At 39.0% G+C, this 14,761-nt stretch overlaps 1 protein-coding gene across 8 annotated transcripts in view; it reads right to left on the bottom strand.

The window, feature by feature from the left end:
* BBS9 (Bardet-Biedl syndrome 9) overlaps positions 1–14,761 on the bottom strand; it is a 473,863-nt gene that overhangs the window by 339,065 nt on the left and 120,037 nt on the right. For 6 of the 8 annotated variants that reach the window (XR_003093361.1, XR_003093362.1, XM_025200564.1 and 3 more), the window contains 3 exons: positions 9,689–9,791; positions 7,201–7,305; positions 4,472–4,489 (listed from right to left, as the gene is read on the bottom strand). Coding sequence is in view for 6 of the 8 variants with exons in the window: in XM_025200564.1 (XP_025056349.1) it covers positions 4,472–4,489; positions 7,201–7,305; positions 9,689–9,791 (226 nt within the window). In the remaining 2 variants the exon portion in view is untranslated. The remainder of the gene's footprint in view (positions 1–4,471; positions 4,490–7,200; positions 7,306–9,688; positions 9,792–14,761) is intronic. The other 2 variants (XM_025200565.1, XM_025200566.1) reach the window with 2 other exon arrangements.

The raw sequence follows: 14,761 nt of genomic DNA, 5'->3' as shown, positions 1-14,761 counted from the left end.
GGGGGAGGGGAGGGGAGGGAAGAGGGCAAAGCGGCTCTGATCCAGACATGGTAGAGTGGGGTGAGGCAGGGCAGGGTGGGGCAGAAAAGCCCCAATCTAGGCAGGCAAGGGGGAACAGCCTGGTCCTGATCCAAATGAGTGGGGCAGGAGCAGACCAGGGCAAAGCAGCCCCCAGTCTGGATGTGCATGGGGGCATAGGAGCCCTGATCTGGACATGTGAGGGGGCTGAAGGGAGTAGCCCAGCCCCGATCTGGATGCACAGGGTGGGAGAGAGGGGGCAGCCCTGAACCTGCTGCACAGGCAATGGCCCAGGCAAGGTTGGATCCTGCCATGTAGAGCTTCCACTGCTCCTTGCTGCCAAGTGTTCCGAACTGTGGGGATCCCTATGGGCTGGATGTCATGTCTCTGGACCAGATTTGGCCTACAAGCTGGAGGTTGAGCACCTCTGCTCTAGAATGACATACACCTTATACAATATCTTTCCTGATATCTAACATTTATTGGGTTAGAGATTCCAGAGGCAACCTCTCCAATCATTCTGTTCAAGAGCCATTAATAGATCTACCATCCTTGAATGTATTCACTCCTTTTTTGAACCTGGCTATGCTATCTGCCCCCACCTCCTGCAAAAATGAATACCACAAGTTAACTACATATTGCATAAAACATACTTTCTCTTGTTAGTTTCAAACCTGTTACCTACTAATTTTAGCAGGTAACCTCTAGTTCTAGTGTTCTTGGTAAATAATAGTTCCATGTTCACTTGCTCCACACCCTTTATGATTTTATAGACCTCTAACATATCCATCCCTCAGTCTTCTCCTTTCCAAGACCTCTATCATACCCTCCCTCAGCTGAGATAAGTTGGCAAATCTGAAAGTTGATTGCATTTTATAAAACAGAACTCCCAACAGCTATAAAATGAAAAACACAGGTCGGCCAAGGAGTCAGTTCCTACTTCCTTTTGCTGAAACAGCCATCAGGAAAACCTACTTTGTTTTTGTTGTGAAACCTTCTTATGCACCAAGGTGTAATGCTCTGCTTGTACTAGCTGCACCAAAGTTAGCTCCATTCTATGCCCCAGAAAAGTGGAAGCACCTAAAGATCAACCATATCCTCCACAATCATTGCAAATGATTAGCTGGTCAGTTCTCAGTTTAGCCTAGAGCAGTTAAGGTGATCAGAACAAACAAAGAAGGACACCTGCCATTAACAGTGCCTACAAAGATGAAGGCATGAAAGTAACAGTTATGGTAAACATCAGGGAGCACCCCTGGAAAGGAATACATAAAAAGGAGCTAAATCTCTTTTTTTTTCCTTGCTGCTCTTAAATTTGGCTCTATTCGCAAGAAAGTCTTCTAAGGCTTGTTCAGAGTTAAGATCACTGGAGGGCCTGGAAAGAATGAAGGGTCAGTAAGGCCCAGACATATCTGATCAATACTGAACATCCATACTGTTGTTTATTTATCTAGCTCCATTGGCTGGTAGTGCCTCCAAGTGGTCAGTCTGCAGCAGTTTGCTAAAAATCAGTATTAAACTGATAAGGAACCTTGAGACATGCACTCATACCTGGAACATTTCTAGGTTTTGAAGATTGTTGCTGAAAACTTGCTGCTCAAAAAAATCAATCTAAGAACTTTCAGAATGCCTTATTGAACAAGTTCTGCATATGTTTTATATAAATTGCTTCATAATCTAATAAGAAAATGAGTAAAAATATTTTTTCTTTGTCAATAATGCACAATACAAGTCTTCTTATTAAAACATTGAGGGCACCTATACATGTGCAGTGAGGCTGTTCCAACACACTGTAATTACGTTAATCAAGTCTGCTGGAGCATGGTAATTACTATGCTCCAGCAGACTCCAGCGTCATGTGTATCAGCATCCCCATGCTGAAAATGGTGGTAGGGGTGCTTTAACTAAAGCTTGTTCGATGAGCTTTTGTTAAAGTGCCACATTAGCATTTTTCAACGTGGTGACACTGATACACATGACACTCTGGGTGCTGTTCTAATTAAAGTGCCTCCCCCTCCACTCCCTGAACACATGTATAAATGCCCTGAAGTGCTATACAAAGCACTGGCCACAAGAAGTTACTAAAAAATTGTCATAAAGATTTCTAAATATTTTCCTGTTTAAAGCAAGTTTATTTTTTCTAGTATCATGCCAATTGCTGTTGGATCACAAGTCTGCCTCATCATAAACCATAATTTTTCAACACATATAGAGAAAATGCAATTCAAAACTGAACTTAGCAGGAATTTAATTCCAGGGGGGAAAAATCTTATAGAGTCCAAAACTGCATAAAAAAGGGAAAACATATCTGAATACCCTGAAAAATATAACTAAAGTAGAAAATTTATATTGGAGAACTGTTTCAAAACGTTTCCTCAGGCCTGCTAGAGTAATTTTACATTGTAGCAAGGAAACCCAAAGCAGTAGCAAAGTCTGGTAGCCAGAACTTCCTTGATCCCTTCCTGTTATGTCTGGTAATAGACCCTGCTTCATCCAGAGTTGTTATACATTGCACATGTCATGTAACTTTAATATAGTAATAATGGAGAGCAAACCATATGGGTTGCCATAAAACTTTTTTCACATTCTCTCTCATGTATAAGACCAGAGCTACTTATCTGAAATGCAACCTAAGAAGATCATCATATAAAAAGTATCAGTGTTTGAAATAAGATCAGCTGTGCGCTTCTAAGCTATAACAATATATTTGCATGCATTGTAGGTAAGAATTAACATATAAAATCACTGCTGCTTTAATCTTGACTATAGTTCTGTGTAAACACCTGGTAGGTAGAGAAAAATAGCCAGGTCTGGATCTGCAGTTTACAACATGGATTTTTCAGAGAATTCATGACTTATCAGTTGTAGACTGAGCTCAATTTGTAGTAAACCAAACAAAAATATGACAAGGCACAATTATAAATTCCACAATATTCTCCTTAACATAAAGGAATATTGGCTTGAGCAAGACTCATTCGTGTAAATAAAAGTTGCATTATCCGAACCTTCTTTTTCAAGAGGTAAGACCCTACCACCTATCATGCAAAGTAACACATCTACTGTGTAAGACAGAACTAGACCTGGCAGAAATATTTCATTTTAGATGGTTCTGATTCTACTCTTTGTTCTTGACCCCTGGGACTTGGTTTCAATGTCCAGGCAGCTGGAACAGAACACCATTTTACTGCAGCAATTCCTCCTGGATTGTAGGGAATGGTGCTATGAACTATGACCACAGAAAACTTCTTCCTGTCCCTTAGACTGGAACTGCACTATTTCTTGGGGTGACCTCATAGCTTCTGCAAACCAATGAACCAAAAGTGAAAACTGAGGTGACCACTAGCAGCTTCCTTCATGTACTTACTGGCTGCAGCAGCTTCAAGACCACTTCTCCCAGAATGTCTCTACAAGTATGTTAATAAAAAAGGGGCTAGGAAAGATGAGAAAATCAAGGGCACAGACAGAAGTGACAATTTTCTCCCAATCTGGCTGCAGAAAGAGGTCTGTAGCCATGACCAAACACAAGCGCATGGCTACAGACCACTTAAATGGCCAATTGGAAAAAAAAATCTGAACCCTCATTGCATGAGGAGGGGTTGTTGCTAGGGGGAGACCAACTGCAGGCTTGCAGCCAGCAGGCTAGATTGCCTTCATCTCTGGAACCAACAGTGAACTTCTGTTTGGTACAAGGGATTGTTGTAACTCAGAACACTTCCTGCAAAATGTTCTGAGTTACAGCAGGGAGCTGCATTTCTGCCTGTGCCCCAAATGCCCAGCTATGAGACAAATCTGCCTTCAACAAGAAAATGAAAAGACTGAGACTTCCTTCTAGTTGGCCCCCAATTCTACATCAGGCTTTCCTTATTTTTATGTATGGTAAAAAGCACAGCAATACATTTCTTATGAAGCAGAATCAACAAAATGCATTTCTTTCTCACAAGGATTTAATAGACTCTTTAAACCTATCCAGACAAAATCCCAAATCTCAAAATTGATCTGCTTTTCAGGCTATCTAAATAAAACAAATAAACAAACAAACAAAATAACTCTTTTCACTTTTCCCCCCACCCATTCAACTTTGACAGTTGCAGCAGGTGTTGTCATGGTATCCGGTGTCATCATGAATGGCATGTGTGTTAGTACTTACAATCAATTAAAAACAAAGTCTTGCAGCCTTAAATAAGAAATTCTTAAGCAGAATTGAGATGAAAGCAGGTAAAGAACATCATGTTCAGGCCCTTTTTACACACTGTGCACAAACAGGATATCATCAGATCAAATCCTGAAGATTTTTTTAAAGCAACTCCTCCTACACCAATGTCAAGCCAACACTTGTTAAAGGAGTAACCTCCTAAGAAATGCAGTTCACTTCATTCAAAACCTGTTCTCAATTATGAGACACTGATCAAATTATCTATCTTATCTCAAATTATCTATCTTATCATTCACTCACCTTTAGGGTTGAAATCTGCTGTATAATCAGCAACAGCAATAAGAAGGGGAAGCAAAAATAAAAAAGATAACATTTAAAAGAATGAACAAAGAGATCTAATAATTAAAAGTGTAGAAAATAAATTAAAATTAATAAACCTTTGGAAGGAGTCTAAATATAAAAGCATAATTTTATTCAAAAAAGGGAAGAAAAAACAGGCCAAAGACCAGTTTCAACCTTGGTATTCCATTCAAACCAGGAAAAACATATTAAATTCAACTGTATGAATTCCACAGAGTTATACCAAGCATTAACTTGGCCCACAATTTTGGATCACTTATATAAATAAAAATGCATTCCAGCAAAAGGTTAGATAAGATGAGGCCATGAAAAGACAATTTTTCAAGACCCAAAATATATATTAAGACTTGATTTTGCAAACACAACTTGGGATAATATTTGTGTAAAACTACCAAATAATGTAAGTGAATATCTGAACATCCATTATGTTATTTAAATAGCCTTATATTTTTATGCTCCTTTTGCTGAGGCATTAGTGCTAATGTGATTATTAAAGACAAACTGTTAAAGTGATTCTCTAAGGAATGGCGACAGGCTTCCCCAATGACTGCATTTCATTAAATTGACGTTAAATATGGTCAGGTAACAAGTATTATTTCTAAACTGCAAGGCCTACAAATTCAACATAATTTATTTAAGTCAGCCTGAAGTATTTATTTTAATTAATAATTATTCTTTTCAGTTCATAGGAAGAAATAACTCGCTAAAAAACAAGTGCACATCATTCATTCAAAATACAAAATATCAATTTGTATGATTTACATGCAGCCCTGTACTAGAAACAGCCCCAAGCCACACTGTTCGTAGGAACAGCATTTCTAGTCATTAGGTACAAGCGCTGTTGGACATCCTCAAAGTGAAACAACTACAGCTGTGTCCATTGCTTGGGGAGAGGACTCAAAGCAACCTTTCCCCTCTCACTCTGAACACCCATGTACTCTAGCCTGAAGAAGACAGATCAGTTACAAAATGAGGTGCTGTTTTTACAGTCATATTTAAGAGCAGATCTGCACTTTAAACTGCTATTCATGAACAGCACACATCTGGACTGTTTCCTCCAACTGTCCCAAGTGATCATAGGCTGGTTTGTTTCCAGTAACAATCAATGGTCAAACATATGCTTAACCAAAAACTTATGCCAGGTGACACACCCTGAAAGTATGCATGTTCGGGCTGCAAGCAGGCCAGAGAAAGTAAATCCCACAATCAACAGTCTACTATTCCTCTCAGTTTTCAAGAATTTAAAATCTTGTGCCTTTCAGAAAAAGTGCATCAGATGAAATCAGGCTCAGTTTTAGCAGTAAAGATTTTGCCATCAGCAGACCAACACTTAGCTATTCTGTAGCACATACTTATTAGAGGCTCTAAAAATGGTCGGCACTACTCTTAGTCTTCCCAAGATCAAGAACACCCAATTCACAGGAGTGCTCCTCATATGTTACCTAGGGAAATATAGCAGATTGGCCATAAGGGAAAGAAATAACCTTGAAATCTGTTCCAACTACCAATGAGGAGTGAGAGAAAGAGAAAGCAGGTTTGTGGCCAAATCCTAAACTGAAAGTAAATGAAAATACTCCTTTACAACAATTATACCAGTGATATATTACCCATTTTTCCTACATATACATTGCAACAGAAAGTCAAACAAATACACTTAGTGCCATTTAAGCATGACATAACAACATAACAATATGTGTAATACAACATGGTTTCTTGCACTTACAGGATAGCCAATTTAGTTTCAATATGATCAAAAAATAGACATGAGGGCAAACTGGCCCTGGATAGGTTGGGTCATTATTATATGGAATGACTTGGGTATTTGTCTTACAATTACTTCCTCATTCTAATTTCCCTTTTAGTCAGTGCAAGAACCTCTTTTAAACAAATAAACTAATTTCAGTGCCTATTAAAACCTTTTCCTAGGTGATCAGATAGCAATTCCATTTGTAGCTGGCAGCTTTAGCAGTGAGGTAAAGCACTAAACAGTCATAAAGAAGTAACTTGATTTCTCAGCATTATAGGGGCTGTTCCTTCCACCTCGGCACTGAAGTAATTACAATATTTTCTTACATACCACATGCCCTTAAATAAGACACACACCATGTTGTTAGGAAGGCAGAATGAAGGAATAAAATGAAAAGATTTTTCTTGAGTTATGGCTGCATGGAGCAGGGGGGGTAATCCCCAGCTTATTAACCCTTCCTTTCCTGCTTCAGGGAAAACTGAACCCTAGCTGCTCCTGAAGACTAGTGCCAAGAGATGGATCTATGATTTTGAAAAGGGCTGAAGAGTCTCCAGGGCAATGAAATTGGAGAAGAGAGACCAGAAGCAGCTAGCAGACAGCAAAACTGCCTGAATGCAAGTTAGCTTAATTAGGGCCGACTAAGGAAAAAGTGCATGTGGTATGAAGGTAAATATGGTAACGGAGCTTGCACAGCCACTTTTCATGCTGTAAGTATTTGTATTTCTATAAATACTTTTACTTCTGTAAATGCTTTGGGTTTACATAACAGTGCTACATAAAATATTAGGAAAAATCATAGGAGACTGAGCTGTCCTGGAAACAACTATTTTAAAGGAAAAATTAACAGTACATAACAGATACGAACCAAAGCTTTGGGGCTAAAGGGGAGGGGAGAATTTATTGGAAATCTCTACTTCCTCACCTGTTGGTGTGTTATATGAAAATATTGCATTTCCTTCCAATTCTGCTGGTGGGCAATTCCCCTTTAGAAAGGCAGACAGGACTACAGTTTTAGATACTGCTGGTCCTAAAATAACAAAAGTTTATGTGAAATATGTTCAACTGAAAGAAAACAAATTTTCCAAAACTGGAGGATATGTTTTTATCAAACTAGTATCACCAAATTACTACACAGAATTGTGTCATCAATATTTAACACCCTCCCCCCAAAGATAGGCAGTTTGAAACTTTTAAAATGCATCTAGTGAGAGATCTCTGTGCACCATGTTAGAAAAACTTGGTGTAAATACATTTTTTACATTTCAGTGATAGTACTTTCCTCAGTCATCAGCCCTTTGTCCCTGAGGTAACATGCCACTGGAGCATAGGAACTGCCATGCCAAATGAAACCAGTGGTCCATCGAGTCCATTAAGTCCACCTTGAACAGTGGGCAATACTAGATTCTTAAGGCAAAATATTAGACATAGGGTCAGCACACCAAATCCATGCCACAGGACTTTGGTTTGTAGCTCCCTTTATAATCTTTACAACAATCTTCTCTGCAGTTATGTAAAAGAGGCTGGAACAGAGCTGATGTCAAGCGAACAGGAAAAAATGAGGGAGGAATTTATTCTTGAACACAGGTAACTGAGCCTTGCCTCCTTTCCTGATGCTCAACAGCAGTTCCCTGCATTGGCACCAGAATGCCTCAGCTGAGCACTCCTAGAAGCAGCTTTCCTTTTTCCCCTAACACCTACTTCCAGACTACCTTCTTTAATTTCAACCACTGCAAACCACTTATCAGACTAAAGGAGGCTCCTTACCTACTTTTACTAGCTCTCTCATCTTCCTGACTACATCCAAAGAAAAGCATCCAGTAGAGAAATCCCCAAGCAACAAGAAAGGAAAAACATAGGGGTAATAATCCCCAAGGATTAAAAGGATAAGGGCAGAGGTAGGAAGAAAAAAGAATCCTTCAGAAGGAGGTAAGGAAGAGAAGAAGAAGAAATTAAGAATCCATAAGATAAGGAAAAAGAGCAGGAGAATATATAAGGGGTAATAATGAGGGGAAAGAAGGGTGAGAATTTATTAAGTGGTGATGGTGGTTGAGAAGAATGCCCCAATCAGGACACCTGGGGAAAAGGAAAAACTGACAAAATTGATGGTCTGGGGATGTTACATAGAAGTTAAGATAATGGACAGAGGAAAAGAAGTTTCAAAAAACTAATTTTCATTTTTTAAAGTTGTTAACTGTCCATACATGTTTAAAGACCTAATTTTATTGAGAAAGAGGTTCATTCTGGAGTTGGAAAACACTGAGAAATTTGCTTCTTGACAGTGGTGTAGGTTGTAACCATGTTGGTCTAAGGACATAGGCAGACAAGTTTCCTTGGGTGAATCTGATATCTTTTTTTAGACCAACTGAAATAGTTGGAAAAAAAAAATTTTAGCAAGCTTTTGGGTTCAAAACCCCTTCTGCAGGCTGAGGAAGCCCCTGCAGTTGGTGTGTGCTCATTCCATCCAGGAAGAGCACACACCAACTGCAGAGGCTTCCTCAGCCTGAAGAAGGGTTTTTGAACCCAAAAGCTTGCTAAACATTTTTTTCCAACTATTTCAGTTGGTCTAATAAAAGATATCAGATTCACACAAAGAACCTTGTCTTCTTAACAGTGAATTTCTTACTCGCAGTCTGTTAAGTCTAATGGAAATGCAAATTTGACTCTACCCACTGAATGCATTTGACATTTGTCTGCTTTGAAGGAAGCTACAAGGTAGTGCGTAATTATGGAATAGCTTAGGATAGATGAAGTTCTTACTAAACTAAACACGCTGCTAATTTATGCCCAGAAATTGAGGATTTATGTCTATTTTTAAGTTTCTAATGTAAATATCAAAGTTCTCATAGTAAGTTATTTTTAAGTCCACTAAAGTTTGGGTCTTGGTGGGATTGAAAAGCATCAAATTTAAATGTCCCCGTTATCCATTTTAAATTTGTAACTTTGTAGTTTTATATTGATTTCTCCCTTTTTCCTAGATTGCATTTAAACTATGATACATCTTAGCAATGTTAGTCATTAATTTCCATACCTGTCTTCTTTCCCTTATTTTTCCCTGTCTCAAAACAAAGCAACCTTTCAATTTCTCTTCATGCTGAAGTCTTTCCATGCCCTAGAATTTTTTATTTGCTTAATACCATATCTTTTTGAGGCCAGGTGACCAGAACTGAATGCGAGGGTGGGAACACAATATATTCAGCAACATTTTCTATCCCATTTATTACATTATTTTTCCCCAAATGTCACTGTTGTTTCTTGTTTTAAACAGGAATCTATAATAGCCATGTAAAAAGTGAAGTTACTAGACCTCTGAGAATATAGAAACTTAAGTAATTCTTTGAGGATAAGACTCCAGCAATCCCACAGTTTAATAAATGTGTTAAGTACGCTGTAATGATAAAAGAAGAATTTACCTATATCATTAAAGATGAACTGGTCACAGGTCAATGCTAAAGGAGGTTGTACACATACTGATAACTTTGGTTTCTGCACAGCCAGTCTGCTTTGTACTGTGATCTAAAACAATTTGAAAATAAAAATATATATATATATTTAAAACAAATTATTCAGATCAATCGCCTTTTAACTAAGAAAATGGCATAACTACCAAAGATCTGTGTTGTTAAAAAAAAAAAACAAAAAAACCAAACTACACAGAACCATTCAGTAATAACATTTGGAAATTTTGAATTCAAAAGTTATTTCCCCTTGTATAGTTCAACTAATTAGCACCCAACAAATTTAACTGTATGTATGCTAGGACCATGAGTTCGTGGGGAAAAAATGGAGATATTTATCAAGTTACCTTGACTGGCAACATTAATTCCAAGACTAAATTATCTTACCTAAGGTAATGCAAAATTCATTTATTGTTTTGCAAATATCCAGCTTGTTTAATAAAAGTAAATATACTTGCATCTTCCTCAAAATAAAAAAGGCATTAAAAAAAGAAAAAGAAAAGGAAAGGAAATTTACATAAAGAATCTACTCAGCAAATTCATTCTGCATGGTATCCAAAAGTCTCCAGTTTAAGGGCAAGTCTGCCTAGTGCTAGAAGCACATTTCAGAATCAAGGGATCTCTATCAAGAACATGTGGATGAAAGAGCCAACTCAGCTGTGACCTAGAATGTCCTAGATTATTTTTCTTGCCATGGATAGGGCCAACAAGAGGCTGACCGAAGAGAATGGGCTAAATTCCGGTACAAAAAGAAGTTACAAATTGTGCCAAATTATGACCTAGGCCATTTTTTTTAAAAGATGCTCCAGACAAATGTGTTTCTTATAACATGTCTATACACAAAACTGCATCAATTTAATTAAAATCAGACTAACTGAAATCAATGTAACCCTGTTAATAAACAGATCTGAGCACCCATGTGGAGGTTACACCAATTTAGCTAAATTAATCTGAAGACATTTTTTGGTTAAGCAGGTGTAGGTTTTGGATACAGATAAACCCTTAGATTGCCTGTGCTTCACAGACTTCTAGTTTAACTTAGTTTCTTTTCTACCTTGGAAAACTCATAACATCAGCAGTTTCCCATTGCTTGAAGAAAGGTGTTTGTGCCTGAAAGCTTGCAAAGAACTTTTTTCCAACTATTTACTTCATCTAATAGAAGATATCACATCTACCCAAATAATCTTGCCTGCCTATGCTCTTAGCAAAGCTTTCAAAAGAAATTAAACCTTTGTGGGACAAAAGCTAAGGCTACATAGGTCTGCTATATGCTCTGAAATGAAAATCTTAGTGAAAAAAAAAACTCAGAGACTTGAATTCACATCCTTGTTGAAGCCTGCAAATGCATTTATTTAAATGGTTAAAGTTGTGGTTAAAACGGTAACATTTAAATGCGTTTTTAAGTGACAGGTCAATAAAATGGTTATGAAACAAATGCATTAAACACTTCAGTTTTACAAAGTATTTTGGGTGGGATCCAGTGCTTCACCTGACAGGATATCAGAGGTACACCATAACAACTCTTTTAAGACAACTTTTTTACCCAGCAAACCTGAGCTACTGTAAGTGCTGGCCAGGGTTTCCATGACGTTGTTTCTCATGATATTCTCATTAGTAAGCCAAGGAAACAGGCCAGAAGAAAGTACTGGAAGGTGAATACATAACTGGTTGGATCATTATGCTCAAAGCCACTGACTATCATCAATGGCTTGATGCCTAATTGGGATGAAATAACAAGTGTGGTTACCCAGGTGTCTGTCCTGAGTCTGATACCGTTTAAGAGTTTCATTAGTGATTTGGAAAAGGAGATTGAGCACAAAAGGAAAATTTACAGACTACACCAAGAAGGACAGAGTTGCAGACAATCTGGGAGGTCAGAACTAGGATACAAAATGATTGGAAAATATGTCCAAAATTAACTGACTACAATTCAATAAGGACAAGTGCAAAGTCATGCACGAGAGACAGAAGTAGCATATACTCAAATACAAACTAGGAAATGACTGCTTAGACTTCAATACTGCAGAAAATGAGTTTGGGTTTATAGTGGACTGCAAGTTGAATACCAGTCAACAGTGATCTTGTTGCAAAATGAGCCAATAACATGCTCGGCTGTATTAACAGAACTATCACTTGCAAATCAAGGGAAGTGATTCTTCCACAGTTCAGCATTGATATAGCCTTACTGGGAGTTCTATGTCCAGCTTGGTGCACTATACTTCAACATATATCCAAACAAATTAAAGAGTTAAGGGAAGAGCAACAAAAATGATCAGAGGTCCAGAAACATGGCTTATGAGGAAAGGTTGAAAGAACTGGAATTATTTAGTCTACAAAAGACTGAGAGTAGATTTGGTAAGTCTTCAAACACATGCTACAGTTAAAAAAAAAAAAAAAAAAAAAAAGAGGATGACAATAAACTGTGGTTGCACTGTGGCTGCAGAGGACTGGACAAGCAGTAATGGTCTAAAATTGCTGTAAGGGGAGCTTAGGCTGAATATTAATAAGAACTTTCACTATGAGGGTAGCAAAGCACTGGAACAAGCTGCCTTTAGAGAATCTCCATTCTTCTTGGAAGTCTTTAAGAACAGGTTAGCACATGAACGACTCGTGCCTCCTGTGCCTGGGGAGAGCACAGCGACTGCCTGCAGACAGCAGCAGCAGTGTCGGTGGCCTGGTGGTGGCGAGTGGGGACTGCCCACACGTGGCCGCAGTGACATTGGCAGCAAGGGCAGGCCAAGCAGAGACCGCCCGCAGGCGGCCATGGTGACTTCGGCAGCAAGGGCAGGCCAACAGGGGACCACCTGCAAGCAGCCGCAGTGACACTGGTGACGAGAATGAGCCAAGCAGGGACCACCCGCAGGCAGCCACAGTGGTGTCGGCAGCGAAGGTGGGAGTGGCAAGCGGTGACTGCCTGCAAATGCCGGCAGCAGAATTTGCGGCAGTCAATCTCAGTGGGGGCAAGTGCCCTCCCATTCCCCTCCTTGTATTGCCTATGGGTTAGCAGAATGCATGACTAGATGATCTCGTAAGGCCCTATCCAGTCCTTTTTTATTATGGTTCCGAGGTAGATAACATAGAAGTATCTGAGTTAGCTTTAAACTGGCTAGCTTGTTTGACTACTTCTATTAATCTAGCCAGGGTGGAATACAGCTGATTTCATGTCAATTACTCATACCAAGCGTCTCAAGTTGGTTTTGCAGCACATGCTATGTCATATTCCACTGAATTTACACTGATAACAGTACCCAAGTTAACTGGTTTAAATCTCACTCAAGTAGGTCTAAATGAGCTGCAATCAGAGTTGAATGCACTGCGATTAGGAACATGAGGCCTAACTCTAATCAGCCACATTCCTAAGGCTTTCCACACAGGCCACTCCAGTGCCTGGAATCACTCAAATCTTGTATTCTGTGGCCCTTCCTGCCACATCTTCGTACCCAAAGCCTCGCCCTCTCCATCAGAACTTGCAAGGTAGACCATGGAAAGCAGCCATCTGTCGCAGAGCAAGCACCAAGGGACTTCCTCAGCTTCTCAAGTTATGAGGACCTCTTCATGCTGCTCTAAACTTTTTCCCACATTAATGAACATTAGAGAGGGCAGAGATCTCACTTCAATAGCATTTTTTTAAATCATCTGGTTTTATAACACTTTTTTCCCTGCTTTTTGTAAAATTAAACTCCAAATATAAAAAAATGCTTACCAAAACTTTAGAAAAAAAAATAATTGAGCACACTGTCTAAGTGGATTTCAGGCACGATAACCACAATTAAACAAAACATACCACAGCTTCGCTCATGTGGCAAGATTTAAATATTATCTTCTTTATTGCCTTTTTTTGCATTGCAGAAAATTTTAAAAGTTAAACATCTTGGAAGAAGTTCTAATATAATTTAAGGGATTTTCATTTTAAAACTTCACACGCAAAAATCAAGAAATCATAATGTTTGAATTAATCAGTTTACAATGTGCAACTGTAATTATTAACATTTCTTAAAATCTCTTAGACTTATGAACCAAAGTCTATTTTAGATTTACAGCTATAAAAGTCCATTAATTAAATGATGTTTTTTCCAATAACAGGTTATTTTGAATGTATAGATGATATAGAAAGAAAAATAGGATGGAGCACTGATAGTCACGTGTTTATTTGACTGGTAACAATTAACAGTCCAACATGAAAATTTGATGGTAATGAATGGGAATTAATGCAAGTATACTATCAAATTGGGGGGCTATTTTATGTTACAAAAAATCAAGCTAAGTTATACAAGAAAGAAGACACTGAAAAAACAAAGTTGTTTGAAATGTATAAATCTCTCTACTAAAAAGGAGCAAACAGGAACATAAATAAATCTGCACTGATTTCCAACAATGTTCAATTTCTACCCTTGGTTTTATTTGCATTATGTGCACAGATTCTGATTACAGTATTTACCTGAATCCAAGATGACCCTGAATTTAATACAACCAACCAATAATTAGATCCTATACATGGAAAATTAATTTATTTATTTGTGTTGGTATGTGTTGGGGTGGAGCGGAGTTCTCACGGCTCGGAGTGCTTCCAGTCAGGTCATGAGGCGCTACAGGGATTTGGGAGCGGGGTTAAAGGGTCTGGGGGCACAGGTGGTGTTCTCGTCGATCCTCCCGGTCTCAGGCTATGGACTGAGGAGGGAGAGGAAGATACACGTGGTCAACCAAAGACTGCAGCGCTGGTGTCATCAGGAAGGCTTTGGCTTTCATGACCACAGCCCGCTCTTTGGCGAGAAAGGCAGCGAGCTGCTGGGAAGAGATGGCCTCCACCTCTCTCCCCTAGGGAGGAGGCTCTTCTCAGCCAGACTGGCTGACCTGCTCCACCGGGCTTTAAATTAAGCCCGCTGGGGGACGGGGGAACTACCGCCACTGCTGGCCCGCTGAGCAATCCTTGCAAAGCCAGCAGTTCAAAGCACTTATGGGAACCCACCCCTGCCCCAGCCCTGGTAAAATCTGTGGGCAAGGAAGGAGCCCCCCAGGGGACACTTGCCT

The sequence above is a fragment of the Alligator sinensis genome, unplaced genomic scaffold (assembly GCF_000455745.1).
Source record: "Alligator sinensis unplaced genomic scaffold, ASM45574v1 scaffold86_1, whole genome shotgun sequence".
In the NCBI taxonomy this organism is placed as follows: Eukaryota; Metazoa; Chordata; order Crocodylia; family Alligatoridae; genus Alligator; species Alligator sinensis.
This window is presented reverse-complemented; position numbering and strand designations above follow the sequence as displayed.